General features: G+C 38.0%; 1 protein-coding gene across 5 annotated transcripts in view; it reads right to left on the minus strand.

Moving 5' to 3' along the window:
• Positions 1-23,274, minus strand: part of LOC145775123 (arf-GAP with dual PH domain-containing protein 1-like) — a 36,608-nt gene extending 13,334 nt beyond the window's left edge. For 4 of the 5 annotated variants that reach the window (XM_082586332.1, XM_082586328.1, XM_082586330.1 and 1 more), the window contains exons 1-7: positions 23,065-23,274; positions 4,535-4,668; positions 4,136-4,227; positions 3,232-3,427; positions 2,801-2,947; positions 2,598-2,681; positions 2,345-2,407 (exon numbers count right to left, since the gene is read on the minus strand). In XM_082586332.1, the coding sequence (XP_082442458.1) occupies positions 2,345-2,407; positions 2,598-2,681; positions 2,801-2,947; positions 3,232-3,427; positions 4,136-4,227; positions 4,535-4,668; positions 23,065-23,209 (861 nt within the window). In that variant the 5' untranslated portion in view covers positions 23,210-23,274. Of the gene's footprint in view, positions 1-2,344; positions 2,408-2,597; positions 2,682-2,800; positions 2,948-3,231; positions 3,428-4,135; positions 4,228-4,534; positions 4,669-7,589; positions 7,672-23,064 lie in introns of those variants that run through there. The other variant, XM_082586329.1, reaches the window with a different exon arrangement.

The raw sequence follows: 23,274 nt of genomic DNA on the forward strand, positions 1-23,274 counted from the left end.
TCCAAAGCAGCCGCTACCTTTCGATTCAGTGGAACCAACCGAACCTACAAGTGGAGTCCCTCACATTGAAAAATCGCCTGTTTTGCGCCGTTCCACGCGGTCCCGACGGCCGGCATTGGATTTAGACGCATCCTCTGGTCAATGGGTAATCAAGGGGTCGAGCTCGTAAGTCTACAGTTTCGCCTTACGAGCTGGGGGGGATGCACAAATGCCTGCAGTTAGCATGCTTCCTTGATTACTTCTGCACTCCTTTTGTCACGTGTACTCCGCGAGGCAGTACTCTGTTTTATTCGTATCATTTCATTCTGGCAGGCTAGCGAACAACAGCTTCTTTTGTTCTAGTTCTAGTGTTGAGTTTAACAATCTTACGTTGTGTATTTTGTTGCAGAAATTGCGATTCGATCATTTTTCTTTTGTTAATACATTCAAGAAAAATAACCGTCTTTGTTCAGTTGGCAAGTGATAAAACTGAGCAGGTAACAACTGAGCAAGCCGAAACTTGGCGTGTCACAAGTCAGCAAATTCAGTTTAGCAAGCGATGACCAAGCAAGTCCGACGTATGCACATAAATCTCATTTGCTAACTTAGACATTAGGCGAAATGTACTTTCTGAATTGAAGTACTTGCTGAGTTGTCGCATGCCGACTATACATAAAACACACAGTTTGGTAGTATGTAAATCAAGCAGCTTGTTAATCAACAAGTGCGCACAGCCGCACTGCACAACTGATATGAAGTAATATCACAACCAACGCAGTTGTACGAATGTACGTATCAAACAATGTTGAAACTGCAATTCACGTGACTCGTGCCTGGTGTCCGAGCAGCAGTTTCAACACGAATAAACAACAGGTGAAAAACAGACACTGATCACAACGCGTCCTTGGCGGAACACAAAAACAACGATGATCTTGCACAACAATCTGCTGTATGACTTCAGCGTATTCAGTTACTCACGTGACACAATAACACACTCAGACAGCAAGTCAGTCCTTTGTCTACAGACGTTGCATCAATGTAAAAAAGGACTGATTTGCTGACTGGAAACCTCAAGAACATGCTTCAAACAAAACTTCCTTTTTACATGATGTCAAGCGACGTGACACAATGTAAAAATGGCTACTTTTGCTAACGAGAATCGTATATATTGCAACGTAAGAATTTACGCACTTCATTTCCGCCATTCGTCGCAAAATTGCCGTGATACCTTCAAATGATCTATCATTGGTTAAACACATAACGCACTGCACATGATCTGCAGCACACAATCAAAAAAACTACACACCAGTGGAAGGCAGCTATATAAAACTACGCATAATCCACCATATGACGTAAGAATGAATAAGGTAGAGATGAGTCAATCTATTTTAACATCCACTGCTTCAGCAGGGGAAACGACGGTGCAACCATGATAAACAAACTGAAACAAGCCTGACGTCTTGCGAAACTTAACCAATACAAAAAAAGAGTGTGCAAAGACTCATGCATACGATAAAAACGACTTTCGTTTCTTTATTGAAACTAGCCCATTCATCGCCATTACTGATCTCAAATTCATAACATTCAGTTTGAAAAGATAAATCATACTTGCAAATTCGAAGGCATCGGTACTTTACGTATATATTTTGTGAAACTTACACAAAAGTAGTATGAAGTAAACTCATGGACAATGAAATGCGGTTCATGTTGAAGACGCACTTTTGTGGTTCAAAGTAAAACGTGTAGTTTTGCTGTTATGCTTCTGTCTGACTAAAAGGAAGTAGTTCTTACCTCTATGTTTCGAAGATACACAATACTAAAAGAAACAGGTAACTTTGAAGTCTTAATCACATTGAAAATAATGGATCGTTTGTTAATTTCACATCAAGGCTTGTGCCCGGTGAATAAACAAATGTATTGGGCATAACATGGAAAGACTGAGTAGCCAATCTTCGATTCTTCGTATCTACTTTAAAGTATGTTAATATTTGCCAAGTGTTTTAGGAAGGGCTCTTTACGGCATCGACTTGACACTCTTTCCACTTAGGCACGGAGCCGACACAAATCCATCGAAGAACGATCTCGTATAAACGCATTAGAAATCAAGATTTGTTAAGGCGTTAAGGTCGCTGATAAAATCGAGAATTTTCATTTTACCAGAAGCTTCAGTTTGTGTATGAACGTTTTGTTTTAGTGACTAAATGGTCATTTTCACCATTCTGTTGGTTCGTTCTTTCTTTGCCAGAAATTTACAAATTTTATAATGAAATACTGTAGAAATTTTGTAGTTTGCAAATGCTGTCTTTAGGTTTTTATACATTTCAGATACATTAAGTAATAAACTATCAATCTGATAGTAACTCACCTTTGGACCTGTTTTCAGCATCCATCCTTGCTTTACCAGGTGACTGTTCAACTTTGCAACAATCTGAAAAAAAGTTAACTAATAATTACCCTTGAGTTAAACCCAACATACTGCACATGGTGCATACCAATACCGAATAATAAAGGTTAAGTTATACAATATTAACCTCTGGAATCAAGATCATCGTGAAAGTGAGCAACAAGTCTTGCATAGTGACATTCAATTGATATTTGAAACCACACAAACATCTCACCTCTTCATCAGTGATGTTTGGGATGGTTTTGCGGAAAAGGCTTACGGAGGTAGCTCGAAACGTTAGATACCAATCTACCGCATCCTGAAAAATGGGGAAATTGCAAAATAGGAATACAATTTTGCGCAGGTTTAATCAACAACAACCTTATATTTTTAACTAAATTTAATAATTATGAAATCTTGAGACAAACACTTTCTCACCTTGGCATCATCGGCATAAAGATAAATTTGTCTAGTGAGATTTTCAGTTGTGAATGAAAGCTGAAAACCATGGGGATGACATATTTTTTCTGGAGCAAGTGCCACTGTTAAAGAGGAAAGACTGATCGTCTGCTTTGGTTCTTTGGCCTATTTGGAATCATAATTAACAGTTAATACAGCAACAATATTACGCATTTTTAGTTATTGTATTGAAATTTTACTTAAATAACATGCGAAATTTAACTCTAGAATTATCACACTTTCCTTACTGGTTGTTACAATGTTACAGCAACAGCTTTCAAATCAAAAATAAAGTGAAATAAACAGGACATACAATTAACATAAACCATTGTCTGATGCATAAAAAAATACAAAATGTTTTTTTTTTACAAATGAATAAATACATTTATAAAAAATTAAGAGATTCTTACTTCCGGTTTAACAAAATACTTCAAAGTTTCTTCTTCTGCATTTAATACAAAACGCCTTTTTTTAAACTGCTTATCATCTTTTCCACGTTTCCACAAAAAACCTTCCTTGTAACCAGTCTCATAATGCGCCGTTCCTCCCGGGGTTGCAAATTCTTTACGCTCATATTTTGAATGAATAAAATGCTCTTTGAAGACTCTGCAAAAATGTGACGTCATTGTGTGGAAAGTAAAGAAGACAACCAGTCAACCAGGTTCATTGCTCATACAGGTGGTTGATGTTAAAGCTTTGAACATTGTGAATGGGGATGGCTTCTTTAGAAATCTTATTCAAACAGCAGTTAATAAAGAATTAAACAGACCCGTGCTAGTGGAGACAAATCGCACGGAATGGCCCGTTTCGGTGAGTCTGATCCCTATTCGGCAATTTTTTCAATTTTTTTTTTTTAAATTATCGGGTACCGTTGCCTAATTATCATTGCCGTTTTAGGGTCAGGGGTTAGGGGATAGGGTTAGGGGTTAGACGTTAGGAACTCACCGAATAGTAGCAGACCCCAAATGGCATGCCTCACTCATTGAAGGGGCAAACCGAATAATCAACTTTATAAATAAATCACTTTTTGCTAACGTCTTATGAGAATAATTAATTAGTTCATATTTGCTGTGCATGTGCTGGTTTGTAAGAATGAGACATAATTATATAACTTTGAATATAATAAAAAAGAAAATCTAACCTACCAACTATATATATTCTTTTCAATAGATTTGTGACATGTTTATTGTTTAGCGATCACCAGTTCTAAAGAAATTTCTGTATTTGTCTCTGACGTCAATGTAAGCACATGGCAAACCCATTACTTTCACAAGCCATTGCACAAAGATGAAGTTTATAATATTATCAACTTACTGGGAGTCCGTAACCTGAGGTTTTGAATAGAATAGAGGCATGTGGCACTCAAGTTCCGAATTAACGTCTTCATTGCCTTTTTCACACATAAGCTAAATTGAAAATATAAATTTGTACGATAAACTACAAATGATGTTTAACAATTAATCCAAGCTTGTTGAAAACACTAAACAAACAGCAACCAAAATTTCATAAAACATGCCAATATCAGATTGTAACATCAATGCTTTACTTCCACTATGTATATATGTTTTCTTCAACTTTTGAGACAAGTAAAGGTACAGTACTGTGCGCAGTTTTAAAAAAAATATAGTTTCTTATCAGTTGAGAGACAAGCTAAGAAACATTTTCATTTATATAATCAAATATTCTTCAACTATGTGCAAGACTAAAACTTACCTGCACAGCATCATCTGCCCATTGGTCTAATCGACAAGACTTTACTCGGCTTACATGTGTTCCAAGCATTCTGTGTATTCCTGAACAGTTGACACAGATAAACACACCAATGTTACTGGATGCCCACTCAGGATCTGCAAAAAATATAACATAGACTGTGTAAAGATGAACATCACTCAAATCTTGCTTGGTTTAAATTCAGAATCGGTTCTCCAAAAGTTCTTATTGAAACAGATTTACAATTATCAATTTATTATATATATATATATATGCTATTCGTATTATTTCTAACACTATATATCACAAGTTCTATTTTAATAAAAATCCCATAATAAGACACAGTAAAACAGGCTGTTTGTTTGTAACTTGACCTGGTAACTTATTTACAATTCAAACATACAAGGTATAGTCGTATATATATTATATACATGTGAGTAATTTCAAAAGTAAAAAATGTGCAACCAAAAGTTGGCTTAGTTTTATCTAAGCACTGTGCTGTAACCACGGCGACCTAAATACACAGACCATGTCAATGTGCAAGTTTTAATTTTGATTGAAGGCTGATTTGCTTTGCTTGAAAGCAGTCAGAATTGATAGTATAAATTGATAGTCTGAGCAGTAGTTAAAAAATCTGGTCTTTGTGTAGGTATAGTTTGAGTAATTTTGGGCTACTTTTGTGTTATATACACCATGTAAATTTTCAACTAGATTTTGGCCCTTCTTTTGGAAATCTGAAATTCATCTGGCAAAAATTGTAACAAGAAAAACTGTCATTTTGTTCAAACTGAAAGTAAACTAGAAGTTTTGCAGTAATTTGAGATTTATTTGGCAACTGATTTAGTCCAGAGTGTGAAATCAAATTAACATTGGCCTCCAGTCATTATTCTAGGTTGGCATGTTAATTATTTTAAAAAGGCTTGTGTACTGTATAGGGTCGCTATGGTTGTATCCTTCATTGTCGGTTAAAGTTAATTATCAATAAATTCAAAAGTTTCAATTCAAAAAGCTCTTTCCATCAAGATCTATACAGACCGAAGTTGAATCAATTATATACCGGTACGTATAGTTTTAAGTTCAATTAGATTACAATATCAAAATTTTTAATTACATAGTTCTAAAATGTTCAAATTATAATTAAAATACAATTACTTTCAAATCGCAAACTTGTCTGTACCAGTGACCAGTGAGTTCCTTTTTGTGGTGTAAAAGTTACCAGCTATGGGAAAAAGTCTTTTTGCTAGGGCTAATGTTGGGAGCAAGTCTTTTAGGCGCAGACAATTAGGAGCCGGTCAAATAGGCGCGCACAGCCGCACACTGTGGCGTCAGGATATTTAGGTGCGAAGCACTGTGGCGCCCGTTCGTTTAGGTGCTATTCCAAGTAAAGCCTGTAGATTGTATCAGTTTGGCAGGTAGGGCAATGCTTTTCACACAAAATGTTATATTGAACAGAAAAATATGTTGATTTGTTAATGCGGGACTGTGCATGCATTTACTTGTTGTTAGTGTTGGCTTCAGTCAGTAAAGCTGCTTTATTCGGCAACGCTTTTCACACAAAATCTTGTATTGAACAGAAAAATGTGTCATGGCTTCCGTGAGTGAAGCTGCTTAAACCGGCAACACTTTTCACACAAAATGTTATATTGAACAGAAAAATACATTGCTTTTTTAATGCGCGTGTTCGGCATTTATTTGTTGTTAGTCCAGGTTTGCGTCAGCCACAGCTTTATCAATAAATTATTCAAGTTTCCAAACATGACCGAGTTCACTTTTAGCTAAGTCAAATAATAACTATACTAAACGTCAGTAAAAAATATACCGTAGCTTATATTCAAGCAGGTGGTAGGCTTGAGTGAAGAGTAACTTAGTTTTCCATCAAAACCCTGACCAGGTTTTGCCAATGCTGAGCTGATACTCTCTGCAGACTTTACTAGGAATAGCACCTAAATGAACGGGCGCCACAGTGCTCCGCACCTAAATATCCTGACACCACCGTGTGCACTGTGCGTGCCTATTTGACCAGCGCCTAAATGTTTGCGCCTAAAAGACGTGGACCCCTAATGTTGCTGTTAGATCCAAGTATATTTATCATTTGAAATAATTGTAATCTGGACTAAAGTCTCAGTTGCAATTATGATGACATAAAAATGATTACCGTCTTTTACGGACCATAAGGCGCACCGGACTATAAGGCGCACTGTCAATAAATTGCTTTGATTAGTTTTTTGTTCATACATAAGGCGCACCGGACTATAAGGCGCACCGGACCATAAGGCGCACCGGACCATAAGGCGCACCGGACCATATATAATAGTATATCGGTACTGGTTTTGAGTGTAGGCAATAAAGCACTACCGCACTTGATCCATACATAAGGCGCATCGGACCATAAGGCGCACGATCAATTTATGAGGAAAAAAAAGAATTTAAAGTGCGCCTTATGGTCCGTAAAATACAGGATTTAATTATATTCAATTACAATTGTAGTTGATCCAACTCTGGTGTAAAACCACATCACAACACCACCAACTACTGAACATGTGAAACAAGATCTGGTCCAATTAGCAAATGCTTGATTGAAAAAACTTGAACCAGTTACAACAATGAGGCGATCTGACTCAATACAAGTTGCTTTGAATATGACCCATATGATAGCCAGAAAATAAAGATACAATTACACTACGATACATTACAAAAATTAGATTTCTTTTATAATTTCCTTTAAACATGTTTTGGGAGCTGGTGTACAAGTCTCCATCCTGATAAAAAATACCATGATGTCATAGACAGGAATCGACCAAGACACATGGGTTGAAGTGTGTGAATACTGAACAGTAAAGCAAAGATAAAGCAACTTTCTCCCTGCAGGTACATGTTTGATCGATTCCTCTATATGACATCATGGTATTTTTTACCAGGGCGAAGAATTGTACATGTACACCATCTCCCATGTTTTGTATCTACACCTACATCTTCATAAGTTTGTGTACAAATAATACAATTGACATAACAAACAAGAACTGTCATAATCATCTACAATGGTCATGACAATACTCACTTTCAACATTGCAATCTGCACAGTATTTGTTTTTGGAAAGTTGCAGCTGTTCCAACAAAATTTTTTTGTTTCTCTCTCCCATTATTGCAATTTAATAAATTGTATGACAGCTTAAGAGCATGAAAGCTGCAATCTTAACCCTTAACTGTAAAATAAGCTACCACTGCAATCAATATCAGTAGGACGTGTAATATCAAAAAAAGTCCACTTCAATATGATTAAGAGAAATCAGCTACATTAATGTAAGCAAATACTCCGAAAGGATAACCAATTAACCATGATTATTGATTATTGTAAGGGATTTAACAGCTGGAGCTCAAGTTTTGGAGAAAAAGCTCAAACGTTTTGTTTTAAAATTAACTTAGGGCTAAATTACACTTAAACCCCGGTAATCCGTTTATCTACACAATCGTACTATGCAGCAATATAATACTTCATAAAATAGTTAGGACTAAATCCGAGACAAAAGGGATTAGGGATGAAGCATCTGGCACCCTTCTTAATCAGGCAAGATATTTTGGGTTGACAATAAACAAATCACAGAAGCTACTCATTCGACATACCTGTTGCATATGATTGTTGCTGTTTATGAATAAAATGACAGATGCTATAGTTACCATGTACAGTAGGCCTAACTCAAATCTCTGAATACACAATCATGAAAGCAATTGTGCGTTCATGCATGATTATAACATAACACAGGAAGATACTGGACTACGAGTGTACAAAATAAATAAGAGTCATTCCATCCTTAATTTAGGGAAAAAAAATATTTGTACACCCATGGTGCCAGAATTTTATGATATATTGTGTTCAGGGCTGCGATTTTTTCTTTCTTGTCGAACGACCAAAATTTCTGCGTTTGTTTGTCGAATAGTAATATGACGTCACAAGAGTCAGATTATAAGCGTTTGGCCGCGAGTTCCCGCACAAGTTGTGTGGTATCAGAGTCACTTAAGCTTTTAATCGCACGCTGGTTGAGTGATTGCAAAGGAGTATCAAGCGCTAAGTTATGTACCTACCGGACATGTATACAGCCCTCGAAATTAGCTTGTATTTACGACGGCAAAAACATTGCCGTCGCTAAATCAACAAACCTTGGATTACGGCGGCAATTGCCGTATTAGGGTGTGTCATATTTTTTGATTTTTAGAATCTGTATAAATATTCTCTCGGCTACCCCAACAAATGGTGCAAATATATGCCTAGTACTGGGGAAAAAAGTTTTAGCAATATTGAAGTTTGTTTACCTACATCATTTTGCATCTGAAATTTCGAGAAAATTTGAAGTTTTTTCAATTTTTTAAAAATTAAAAAAAATTGAAAAAACATTTAAAACACAGCAACACATCGTAAAACACGTAGATAATTGTTGCACAACTACAGAAACACAACAAGAGTTGGCAAAATGGATATTTAAATTGTTCCGAAACTGCCAAACTGGATCAACTTTGCTATGTCTTGTTTGGAATGATTTCTGGACATCAGCATACGGCGAACCTGCTGGGATTTGATGTACGGTACCCTTCCCTTCGTTCTTGTGTAAAAACAGTTGCTGCTGCTTCAGACACCATCTTTACACACCTCTCAACACTTTGTGTGTGGCTAGACCACATGGGCACGTCCATAGGAATAGCATAAAACTTTCTCAGTTCACTGCTTGTAAGAGAACATGTAAGAGGTGGCTCATAAGCCGATGCTTCCCACTTTATCATGTCTGAAATCTTAGTTGCATCGATATTAATCTCTTCCACCCGTCTCACTCGCACTGCTTCATTTCCGACTTTGCTTTCTCCTTCTCCTCTCAGTTCAATGATCTTGTTAACAGCCCAAACCCTTTCACTTTCATCCTGGGAACAAAGCATTGCCTGCAAAATTGTCTCGCTGAAGGCGTTCCAAGCTGATCTTTGCACTGCAGGAATGACCAGCTGCTGCACTTCGGTCTTTTGCTTTCTTATCTGTTCTAGCATGAACAACAAATTGGCGGGACCTTCTGTCCATTTATGTTTCACTTTAATATTAAACCAGTTAGAAAGATAGACCCCTATGATAAATTGAACAATGCTTTGAAGATTTTGTAGCTTTTTTCCCTTTAAATTATGCTTGGAAATCCAAATTCGGCAGAATCGAAGAGCGGTAGTGAGCCAGCGAGCATGATTTACAGGGCCAATTTCCATGCGAGCGAGAGATGGTGAGAGGTTACCAGTTTTTATAGCTTCATGGATTTTGTACGCATAGCACTGATCTGTAGACAGATCTTTTATAATTTCTGGTTGAAGATTAAGAAGTGCTGGACCACCACTAATCGTGGGAAAACTTGGATTTATCTCCATCTCCGTCGCATCGTCTAACATCTTGCCTAGGGGTCCAGACCACTTACTATCAGATACGGTCTTTCCATCAAGAGCAATTATAAGATGCCTCAAAGGCAGCTCTCCAGTGTGCAAGTCGCAAACTATCCAAACCAGTTTTCTGTTCAATTTAGTTTCCAAACAGTGCATTACTCCTCCTTTCCAACCTGTGTTTACGTTAGTTGAGTCACCGCCGACCGCCAGGATAGTTTTGTCCAATCCTCTTTCGACCAACCACTCGAATATCTTCTCAGCAATGATTTCAGCATGTTTCTTTTCTTTAGTTGCAGTATCTGGTGTAAAATGAAATAAAAATTTTCCTCCTGGCTCACTACACACCGAGTAATGTTCCTCCTTTACCGTTCCTGGGTACTTTTGGCTAGATCCTTCAACATAGAAATAAGAATTAGTATTGTCTATCCTTCCATCAAAAAACACACAGGAAATTCCTTCTGTTTTGATCTGCTCTTCAAGCTTGGATTCGATGCTTTTCATCACTTCTGTTTGTGCTCTTCTGAGCTTGTTATGGTCAATCACCTTAGATAGGTCATCCTTTGATATAATCCCAGCATCCATCCAAGCTGCACTGGCTATTTCAGCTGCCTCTCGTAAGCCTGTATTGTGTCGTAAACTAGCTAATGCAATGTTTGGTATTTTTTCTGTGTTACGCTTACGTCGCTTTATAGTAGAAGGCCAAGCAGAAGCTTCTGTAACAAATTCACTATCTTGTGGACTTTCGTTTGCTTGATAGTCATCTTGTTCTTCTTCTTGAGGTTCGAACATTTCATCCTTCTCTTCTAGTCTAAATTTTCTTTTCTCGCTGGCTTCCATCTTTCTTTTTTGATTTAAAGCACTTGCAATTTGTTTTCTTGTTTCAGGAACATCCTCATGAGACATTTGATGGGGCCCCTTGCTGCTATTTTTTTCCCTTTGTCCCTTGATGTACTCTAAATCCATAACTGGAATCTTGTGTTCACGGGTGCAGGTACAGAAAATATGAACCACTTTTTCACAACCCGAACCACATTGGCATTCATCACATTTTTTTATAACACAGTTGCAATGAAGGATGTCAAACAATGAGTCTATGCTTCCTAGAAACTTTTGGCGTGCTTCGGTTTTTCCCTTACCACTTCCAATCTCATTTGCTCTTTTCCACAGTTTTTTTAACCGGTTCATAATGCTTTTTTCTGCAATAATGACAGGGAATTTGAATAGGGCATTAGCTTTTTGCCACTGAGCATACACCTGGTTGTAGATATCTGTAATGAGCTCATTCTGTGTATAATTTCTGCGATTAGTCTCACTTGTTTCTCGCAAAAAGAGACCCAGCTTCAGCACATCTCTGACAGTTGGAAGTTCTGATGGCAGCATCTTGCTGCCACATCCTATCATATTACTTAAATGACAGCTGGAAGCACTTCTTGTGTTAGTAGCCATAATGACTGTTTCATTAAAACTGCAGTCAAATTTTACTAACAGTAAAAATGATCTGGAAACAACAAAAACAAAAGAATGACTAAACTTTTTGCAGTAGCCTACCTGTAATAGCTTGTGCTTAGTATGTTACTTTGCATGGTAAACCTTAGCTGAATGCTTAGCTTAAGTTATAACTTATATTGTACGAGCACTGGATATCTGGTTAAAACAATGCCTGATGAATCTAATCAAAAAGCGATCTGGATAAGCTTTGAATGACATTGCAGACATAGGCTACTGCAAAATTTAACAATCTTAGGCTACTAACTGACCACTGAACCCAGTGAACACTGAACAGGTTAAACCAATCTGAACTAAAGCTGGCTTTTGTTAAATCAGCAATCTTCACATTGATTCTATACATTGGTGTTGGATATTGCTAAATTATCTTTGAAAGCCTACTATTTCCTTGGTTTTTCATTCCCAAACAAACTGGAAAACCAGCAACCTTCAAGCTACCATTATCAAGCAACCAGAGTTCATTATTGCATCACAAATGATTTGATACACTTGGAGAAGGTGTTTTAATCACTTTATCACATATTTATCTTGTAAACTTTTGTTTATCACTTTATTGTTAATGTTGTTTTAGAATGTAATCATATCCTTTGATATTCTGCAAAACACAAGCATGTCAGGATCCTCATTGCCCTCAAATCAGAAAGTCAATAATGGAGACTATTCTTGGCTTTTTTTTTTCAAAATTCACTGTTTTTTTGACATCATTTACAAGAATGTTTTTGGAGGGTAGAGCCATTTAACCACATTTAGGAGGGAGAGTGTAACTATTTTGAGCCATACTGGAGTCAAAAAAGCTGAAAAAAATAGTTGGGTATCAAATTATAAAATCAAGAAAATTTTTAAAAAATGCAAATTTTGGCCAAAAATGAAGATTTTCAAGTGAAAATCGATGTAGGTAGACCTTCTTCAAATTCTTTCAAATTATCAGGACTTGCTATTGTCATTAAAATATCACCTTTTTTAGCATAGCCGATAAAAAATAAATTTTTGCAAAAGTATGACACACCCTATTGCCGTATGCTTTAATGTTTAATCAAACGAAATTTTATGCGCTTCTTCATCGCGTGTCACACGGCGGTAGCCCAGAGCATCACGCAAGCTATTTTATGCGCTGACAATGCTCTTGTGAACTGTAAAAAGTTTGCAACCTTATAAATACCGGCTTATTGTTACGCAAAAGTTATTTTTTCATCGAATGCTTATTGTTTACCGATGTCGTTGCGAATATAAATCATCGTGAAAGAAGATACAGTTAAAAAGTAGAATTTACCTGCTATAGATTATATCAAACAGGAGGAAGTTAGTGTGGTATTTTGCAAGATTTGTAAAGAACTTTATGACGGAAACAAATTGGAATTAGAAAAGCTATGGGGTCAAGTTAAAAAAGTAATACGAAATTCGATAAATGGTTCTTCGGCAGAAAAGAAAAATAATGCTTCTGATCATATGGCATCGCGCGTTCATGAACGGGCAGTTTTGCGTCTTCAAGTATTATAGTGACGACGCGACAACCTCATCCTCCGATACAGCATCTGATAATTCCGATTCTGACAGCTAGTTCTTTATCAAACAGACTCGTGTTTGCTCGCAGTATCTCAATTGTGCCGAAATTATGTTCGTGTAAACGTAAATCGAGGCAATCATCTCGCAGTGAGCTATTAATTTGTTACCGGTACCTGGTTGAACAATTAACGTTATTTTATGATAATTCAATTCAACGTTGCTAGATCTCGAATTAATGTAAAACAAACGTAAATCTCTTCTTGGGCATTGATACGCAGGCATCAAAATTCGTTATTTTTGCATTGACTTCACGTCTGTAGACGTTGAATCAATGTAAAATGATGATTTTTGCTGTCTGGGTAGCCTACGCAATATAACCCTCCAGGAAATTTAAATCGATTTGTGCTGTTAACTTACTTTAAAGGTAACCCAAAATTAACTTACTTTTCCTCCCTGAGTTATTTAAGGTGAATTAACGTAACAGCGTGCGTATCGCTACTTTTGGTATTATTACATCACAACAAATCAAACAGTGCGGTCGTGATAGACTACTCTAGTATATTTTTCGCTTCTCGTTTTTTCGATTCAACGTCTACAGACGTTGAATCAATGTAAAAACGACGGGTTTTGCTAGCTAGGTTGTGTGCTTTTGTGAATGCAAGTGCAAAATCGCCCATTACGTAATCACAGAAACCCTTTTAGTGGAAGGAAGTCGAGTTGCAACCGTGTTTATCTGTCTACTATTCTTTATTCACATTGCAAAAAAATTCTCCATTCTTGGAACAACAAGTGCATAAGTCAGACATAAATACAAACTTGCATAGACGTTGACAAGTAAAAGTAGCCTACTTCGAAGAAAGTTAGAAACCCGTTGTGTCGAATAGCACGAAACGTGTGTGGCGAAATATTTGATGCCAGGCGTTAGAACTTCGATCAAAGCATTTTCCCGCAGTGTTCAAAATGTTTCTTTCCATAAAAATAGCGGCTTTGTTCATCTGTATTTCTGAACGTCTGGTCGGGAACTAGGCTGTTTTCTACATGTGAAAAAAATTTATTGCAGGTATCCAACAGTCATTTTACCAGAGCAATATTGTTAATTAGCTCAAACGGCGAAATACAAACTGGCATAGACGTTGACAACTCAACGTAGCCTAGGTTATTTCATCTATAAAAGAAACCCGTTGTGTCGAATAGCACGAAACGTGTGTTGCGAAATGTTTGATGCCAGGCGTTGGAACTTCGATCAAAGCATTCTACCGCAGTGTTCAAAATGGCGGCGCTGACGCCTTGGGAGTTTCTCGTGTGAAGCGTCGCTTTTAGACCTTGCTTTGAAGTACCTGGCGAAGGAAAGTTTACGTAAGTCAGCACTCTTACGCTTGCATCACGTGATGCCCCCCCCCCCCCCCGATTGTTCTCGACCTGACGATGTTTAGTCCTCTCTCATTTTTTTTCCTTTTTATATTCAATTTTTTTTCCTTTTTTTTTTTCCGTAAGGCACGGCGTTTGTCGAATAGTGATGGCGCGTGTCGAGTGACCTCGTCACCGAAAAAGGCAAAAATCGCAGCCCTGATTGTGTTCAAATAGAGCTCATCGAGACAACTCTTTAAAAAAAAATTAGCGTTCTATGACCTTCGGTTCTCGAGATATGAAGGATTGCTATTTGGCCACACGAGGCACAAATCTGATTACGCATGAGTAATTTTTAAGTAAATTTCTTATATAGATGGTAGAAGAGTGGGGAAAATTGCTATGTGGGGGTTTTCAGGGATGCTGAATTCAATAAAAAAGATTCCAAATGGCTCAGAGCAGTAGTTTTGTCTCTACAGCTATTTTTCACTCATTCACTTCAACCGGTCGAAATCAGCACGCAGCCACGATGAAAATTTTCGGTTCACATCTCAAAATGAAGATGAAGAGTGCTTCTAACAGGAATGAGAAATTTTTTTCAGTGTCTGATATATTTATAAAACTTAAATAATGTACCAATCTTTTATGGCCATGTTCAGAACATGTTGAATAATTCCCTGATCATTATGCCACAATAAATGTGTACATGTACAGTTGTACACAGGGTTGCCATCGACATGGACCCAAAAATAAGGACAACCGAAAAATTAGGTTAGCATTTAAAAAACATTTTTGGACATACTTTGTATTTATACGAGCCGTGTCATATCACATTCCGTACTTTTGCCACAAACAATCTGCTCCAGCAATTCCTCGTGATTAGAAATTGCTTCATGGATCTCACGGCAGCTCAGGTCTAGGTTTACCTTTACTTGTAGCTGGGATTTGACTGTCATTTCACTAAGTCTGTTCCTTTCCTTGGTCCACTGCGCCGAACCAAGAGAGAACACTCTTTGCACAAACGCATTGCTGTCCGGAAAGAAGAAAATGATGCTAACCAGCATGTAGAGCAGCGAAAAAGAGTTGTTTCTGGTAAAGATCTTCATCCACTTGATCTCAGGTTCATCCTTTCTGAACACATCATCTGGAATCTTCTTGAGCAGAGCATTAACAGCCGAGATCCCATCGAACAGCTCATCTTTAATTGCCATTAGTGGATCAACTTGCTTCGCCAACCCCTTGACTTCCTCGTACTCCATTGCTTAATCTTTCAGCAAGATCCAGTTGATGTGCGTTGGATGCTTCTCAAATCGATACCACTTGTTGATACATTCCAAAATAATGGTGTAAAACTCCTGGAAGCTCGCTTTGAGAACCTTAGCATGCACTTCATCGACTGCTCTTAGTAGTTTGTCTGTTGTTGCTCTGAAAAGCCATGAACAGTGGCGTTGCAATATTTTGATCTTGAAAAATTCAATTATCTTTGCCAGTTCTGGAAACAATGCAGATGCAGTTAACGTTTGCAGGAGTAACAGTGGTTTATGGAAGAGCAATAAAGCGCTGTGGAGGAATGATAGGAAAATCAGTGACTCTTCTGATTTAAAGAAATCCTCCAATATTCTTGGTGGATGTTTCAGCGAAAGAAAATGCGCTTTGAGTGGTTCCCAGAGATCGATCATTCGCTCGAGTACAGCATCAAGTGTGGTCTATCAAGTCGGCGTGTGTTGGTAAAGTCGAGTAGTTGCTATCAAGCTCCTCACAGAAATGCTTGAGCCTCATCTTTCTATCAGTTTGGCTTTTGAAATGGCTACCAATCTTCAGTACGATTGTTTCACTCATTCTGTGTGAGGCACTCTGATCCCTTCTCTGCTGCATTATGCCAAATATGAGCAGAGAAGCCGACTGGGATCAGATGCAATGTTTGCTCTTTAAGACGAGAGAAGACGTTTTTTTTCCACTATGCTGTGATCCTCCAAAATTCACTGGTGCATTATCGGCACAAAAGAATGACAGCTGTTTCATGTCTAGGCCTTTCTCTTGAATAGCTTAGAGGAGAAAATAAAGTTCGTGATCTGTGCAGACTGCAGAGCAGAGGTCTCGCCTGGCATCAATCGCAGGTCAAGAAGACGCACTCGCACTCTAACTTTGGCGTTGAAGAATCTGATGTCTAGAGGAAACTAATTAGACTAATTTTACAATATTATGCAACACCGGATAGGCTACTAGAGGAAAACGATCAAAGTTCTGTGATTGTTGAAAATAAGACAAAATAAGGACGCAAGTCGAAAATAAGGACATTTCTTAGAAATAAGGACATTTAGGTTTTCTAAGACCTGGCCCTTCAAAATAAGGACAAATCTTAGAAATAAGGACAGTATGGCAACCCTGCATATACAACTTAATTCTCATGATTACAAACTAATGTCTGACAATAGCTGTATAACAGAAAGCATCAAATGGTTTCAAAGAGCTTTGTCAAACTGATCAAAGGATAAACACACACTAGGGTACTGTTACTATTCAAAATGCCAGCAAGAGCAGGTGCAAAGTACCTACTTTGCACCTTGGCATCTTTTCGATACATTGGATAAAACAAAGCAGTCTTAATGTTCCAAAATTACAGCAGTCAGCAAGTATATACAATTTTTATGCTGCATTTAGATGAACAATGAACATTATATGTTACTATAGTTGCGCATGTGAAGTCATCAAAAGAACACGGGAATTCAATACCACTACCAGTATTTTGCAAATACAAAGAATATAGGCCTAGTGCACCAATACAATTTTTAAAATGCTGCAGTAAGGTGTCCATATAGCACACTACATAATTATAAAGCACCAACAGCAAATTTAAAAAAATCCCAATGACATCACTAATAAACTAACATACTTTCATTTCCTAATGCTTATGATAATGTTGAACAAAAACTGATATCCTTTTATGGTTTCACAAACATTTTATTGAAACATATTAAATCAAACAGGGTCACACTACACACAAGGCTTTCTCAAGAAAAGGAGAAAGAACTGTACTATCCTTGATCAACCACTTTGCCGTAAACATGCATTTCAGGAGAGCAAAACAGAATTTAGCAAATTGGCAACCTTTGCAGTTGATTTTACTGTAATGCACTTTGAGTGAAAGTATGATTCACTAATAATCCAACAAGATAAGCACTAAAACCGTGCGACGTGTCCAAGAGAAAGAACAGAATAAATTAAAGTGCTAAATGCCTCCAAAACATGTGTTAAAAGTCTGCCATATCTACTCTAGTTTTGCTGGCATTTTTTTACTGAGTATGAGAAAACTTTGATGTTATTTTCATCTTGTCTTGTTTCGTCAGCTTGTAGGAACGTCCAGATTGTGGAGTGAGTGTAGGAGGCTGAATTTTGCAGATTATTTTGTCCATTGGAACATAGCAGATGTCCTCTTTATGTGGCCAGTGAAAAGAACTTGATGGTCCATGTGGATGCATGAACTTGACCTCAGCATCCTGTATATCATCATTGACAGACAGCACAATGCCCACTAGGGTGTACCATTTTTCAAAATGTTTTTAGAAATTAGTGCGGCTATGTATCACGGGTTTCCACTTTTGTTAAAAAGTATTTTGGTGGAGTTTCAGAGTTTTCCCGCCAAAACTGTGGTTCTGCCGCCATTTTGAAAAAATGGCGGCCGGATGAGATATCATGAAGATCTACAGCCTTAAACTGGCGCAATGTGATCATGCAATATGTCGATTACAGGGTTTTTGGGGTCACAGAACACGAATCTGAAATCAAAAACGCTCTACGAGAACAATTTTGCAAAGTGAAGTTTTACCCCTTGAAATTAATGATGAAATTTTACAGACATGGACACGACCTGATCAAGAATACCTCAAGCCAGAATGAATAATCCTGAACTATTGTCAAACTTTTGAAATAACAACACGATTCATTTACAAACAATTTGAGTTAATCACTCTCAGACATGACCCAACCCTGTTTCTTCTGCATGCTATTCCTTATCATCAACGCAATACCAGAGTTAAGCAAACACCCAATTCACTAAATTCTTGACGAATTTCTTTGACAATTGAGTTTGGCTAACGTAGCATTTTGTAATCTGAAAACTGTTCTCTGTGCCTTTGCACAACAAGCAAGAGAGCTTGCCGGTGGCTCTCGTCCGAACACCTGTCAATAGAATCAGTGAATAGCTTAATCCCGCGTTCCGCAATATCGTTGACCACCCTAGGGATTAACCACCCTTACGTTCAAAGTGAATTTGTTTAGTTTCTTATAAATCTTCGAAGTTTTTCCATTTTGATACTGGCATTTGTAGCCACTCTTAATCAGTAAGTTCCAAATTGCTTTCCCAATTGTGCCTCCAGCAATGTGCAAGCACCTTGCCAGTTGCCACCTCCCTGAATTGACTGCAGTCGTATCAAACAACATACCATCAATGGCACTTTTCACTCTCTAGTCTTCTACCAACTTTATTACGGCCTGTTGCTGAGATAATCCGGTGCCGTCTGGTATCTCACTCCCAGCAGCTGCTTCATTTCTGCATTATCTTCATCATCAAAACTAACGCCAGACACATATATATACACAGTTAACCGTTCTGATGAAACATATCCTCTCATTTTCAGAATCTTACCGTCTCAGTGAAATATTTCCAAATCAGGGGCCTGGAACTCATCTCTGATATTTTGGGAGTGAGAGGACCTAGTCTTATTAGCCAGTATGAGCTATTGTGGCTGAGATATTAATATCAGACTTGTATGCCGGACGCTCGAGCCACAGCAGCCACGAACATTGTTCTTTGCCGATAGCTCAATCCAAGTCGATCAGATGTTAAAGCTGTAGGCAACATAATATTCATTTTCTTTCTCTTCCTTTCAGGAGTTTTCCAGTTGTCACTTTATGTTTCTTCATCTGTAGCCTACTGTTACCAGCTGCACGTGTAGTTTTTCTCTAGCTAAGTCCCATCTCTTCTGCAGAGCATCTGTGCACAATGCGCAACCTAATTGATCTCGCTGGAGCTGATTTTTCAGATGTTCCAGATCTGTCTCCCAGTCAATGATACCAGAATGCATGAGAATTGACTGCGAGGTAGTCTTAGATATATTCAGAGCATCCTTGAGCTTTTCTTCTATATCACGCTAACGTTTTTTAAATAAATCACTTTTATTCCTCTCACGCCTAGAATCAAGTTCTAGTTGATACCAAGTTTCATACAAACTCCTCAGATGCCTGTCTATATCCGCATTTTAACAATAAACTTACACGATTCCTTCTCTGTTCCAGATTGTTTCTCGTTCTTCTTACTAAATACCAAACCCACGCCAAAATGATGTTTCCATACCTGGCGAATTTCCTCCCTTGCTATCACGATGGATTGGTTGATCGTTCTGTGACTTTCGTCTCTGAGGAACAACAGCCTAGCTAGAACGTCAGAGCTTTTAGGAAGCTTAGAAACACCTAGTCTGTGCTAGTGTTCCCAATGAGGAAGTACTTTTTTTTTAGTGTTTGTGCCAATGACGGGTATGCTTCACCGGCCGTCTCATTCAGTGGCATAACTGATCTGAATCTTGTAACTTGGGTAGGATCACTAGCTACTCTTCGAGTCACTGTAGCTAATGATGATCTTCGTCGTGTAGAATTAAGGCATTTACCCAGTTGGGAGAGTTTACTTCTGTTTTTCGAACCTTTTGGTTAAGGTTAAAATGACAATAAGATGCTCTTTTCATGTAAATCTGCAGTCCAAAACAGTGTGGTCACATCAATATGTCAAAATTCACTTTACAAAATTGTTCTCGTAGAGCGTTTTTGACTTCAGATTCGTGTTCTGTGACCCCAAAAACCCTGTAATCGACATATTACATGATCACATTGCGCCAGTTTAAGGCTGTAGATCTTCATGATATCTCATCCGGCCGCCATTTTTTCAAAATGGCGGCAGAACCACAGTTTTGGCGGGAAAATTCTGAAACTCCACCAAAATACTTTTTAACAAAAGTGGAAACCCGTGATACATAGCCGCACTAATTTCTAAAAACTTTTTGAAAAATGGTACACCCTAATGCCCACCCACCAATGGAAGTCATATGTACAGGCAATGTAATCCATTGGAACAACATCTTTGTAAGATGAGAGAGATGAAAAACAAAACTGTGTGGTAAACATTGCATCCAATGGTATCACCACTTAATGGTTGAAAGAAGTGGTACAGACGAGTACCAGGTAGCCTATTGTGTTTCCCTTTTCAAATCTTTGTTGCAATGAAACATGTGCTGTCTGTAGTCGTTCCTTTGATAAAAAGCAAAACTTGATGTTGCTAATGTTGTTGTCACAATAGTTAAAAAAATTTGTTGGTGACAAAATTTGGTTGTTGACTGGTCGTTGCAGACTTTCTCTTGACACCAGCCTCTTCACAGTGCCCCCAATGCCATCACAAGGTGACTTGCCATGGCTGGTGGCAAAGAAAGTCCAGTCAGCTTCCAAAGAAAAATCATCACGGTAACAATAAAGATTCATAAAATTTTTGAAATTTTTGTATTGACCCCCACATTCATCTGAAAAGTAATGAATTTGTTTGATGGATGGGAGATCACTTTTGATAAAGTTGGTAACTTCCTTTTGCACTTCATAGACAAAGCTAACATCACGCTGTAAGTCATCAGAGATGATACATAGAGAGGTTGAACACAAATTCAGACTTGGTGGCTGCAAATGGTACAACACAACTGGATGGAGAGAACACTGCAAGTTGTTCCAATGAAATCCTTGCACTGCATCCTGAACAACAAAGCTATAATTTTCAGCAAAATGTAGTAAAGCAATAGCTTGTGATGAGGTGATAGATCAAGACTTCTTGGCTTTTAAAGCATTGGATTGTGTTCTTGAAACAAAGGAATGGGCTGTTAGCTTGCTGATTGAATTGACAAGTATTTCCACAAAATCATCTGCTGCAGCTGTCTGATTGGTGATCGTACATCTATCTGTTGTCTGCCATTGCTGAAAAGATACTTCACCGATGTCTTCAGCTTGATAAAAATTTGCTAAATATCCTGTGAGACTATCTTCTCCTGGGCAGTTTTCACAACGGTGTAGCATGCAATGTTTATTGGATAGGTCACAAACAATCATGTCCATCAGTTCATAGTATGTCATGTTAGTTCTGCTAGCTGCAGCAAGCAATTTTGCATTCTGATGGATGCTGCACACACAAACATTATGAGTTCCAGCATGATTGACAGTGATGCAACATTTTGGCCGTAAACTGCAAAACTACAAAAACCCCACTTTAATTTCAGGATATCTGTCTTTGAAGATGGTAAAGAGTTCTTTTAGATTGACCAACAGCAGGCGCTTCTGTTCGTGAATGTTTCTTTTTACACTTACAAAATTCTTTTGTCCAGGCATATAGTGTGAATATTCTCCATCCTTGTAAAATTCCTCAACGAGCCTTACCACTTCTTCAGACAGCTTGTATTTCGATACTATTGGTTCAAGGTTTGGCCAAAATTCCGTGTTTTTCTTTGAGGTTTTCTGCTTTTTGGACAACATATGAAGAAACATCAAAAAAACGTTCTGCCTGGCTTATTTTCCACGAATTCGGTTTCAATGTTAACACAGATATTTTTTCATCTCTTGCAATTCTTCAGTTTTTCTTTTATTTCATCCATTAAGATGTCAAAATCTGCTGCTTTGGCCTTCTGTTTCTTTCCTTTGCAATCGATTCTTCAGCAGTTGGTGGTAAAAGTATATGCGATGCTCCAACTGACGAGGAAAACGATTGTTGTGGATCCCGAACAGTTTTAGTCAGCTTTTTTTTAGCATAAGTAACTTTTTGTCGTTTAGAAACTAAATGCAAATTCATTGGAGAATAGCCGAGTTGAACTAATGCCACATCGTTGTCTCTTTTTGATGTTTTCTGTTTTACCTCTTGTGCTTCAGTAGTGTGCGAGTATACGCTGTCCCTAAGTGAATGTTCACTAGAGTATTCATCTTTTACAAGTTTCCAACAGTTACGACATAACATATCAGGGAATGTGGGGAAATGTTGTATGGCAGAAAATTCTCACTAAGGATGAAAGGGAAAGTATATCGGAGCTGTGTGCGGCCTGCAATGCTATATGGTAGCGAGACATGGATATTGAGAGAGAGTGAACTGGCAATCCTGAGAAGAACGGAAAGGTCAATGGTGAGAGCAATGTGTGGGGTGAAAACGAGAAGGGAAAAAAGGACTGAAGAATTGTTGGATATGCTAGAGATGAGAGAAACCATAGACCAACTGGCAAGGGCAAATGGAGTAAGATGGTATGGACATGTGATAAGGAGGGAGGAAGGAAGTTTTCTTAGAAAGGCACTAGATCTAAAGGTGGATGGGAAGAGGAAACGCGGTCGTCCAAGAAGAACGTGGAAACAACAAGTGAAGGATGAATTTAAAAAAGTCGGACTGAAGGAGGAAGATGCAAGGGACAGGGTGAAATGGAGAAAAGGGATTAAAACAATTGCTGCGCGGAAACAATCGGCCACCCCCACTAGTGGGGAACAAACCGACGATGGATTATGATGATGATGATGATATCCCCTGGTACTGCCTCAACAGAAACAGATTTTAAAAACTTGGCTGTATCAAGATATATTTCAATTTGTCCTTTTGCTGATCGTTTATGATCACCAAAAATATTGCTACAATTTTTTTTCTTAAAGTGGAATGTTGATGTAAATTTTTTCCTACTGATGCAAGCAAATCGTAGCAGAAGAATCTGCCTTCAGACCTGAACGCCACAACAAGGTTTCCCTTTCAGTGCTGGTCAGTTCCCGAAGGTGCAAGATGCCTTGCTTGCGATGTAAATACTTGGCATGACACGGTTCTGCTAAATCAATTCCAAATGAGCATTTGTTTTCAGATAGTTGATCCATCAGATTGTTACCGCAACTGAAGTTATCTTTATCACAAATTCAAATACACTGTAATATACGGATTA

Source organism: Aplidium turbinatum, chromosome 8 (assembly GCF_918807975.1).
Source record: "Aplidium turbinatum chromosome 8, kaAplTurb1.1, whole genome shotgun sequence".
In the NCBI taxonomy this organism is placed as follows: Eukaryota; Metazoa; Chordata; class Ascidiacea; order Aplousobranchia; family Polyclinidae; genus Aplidium; species Aplidium turbinatum.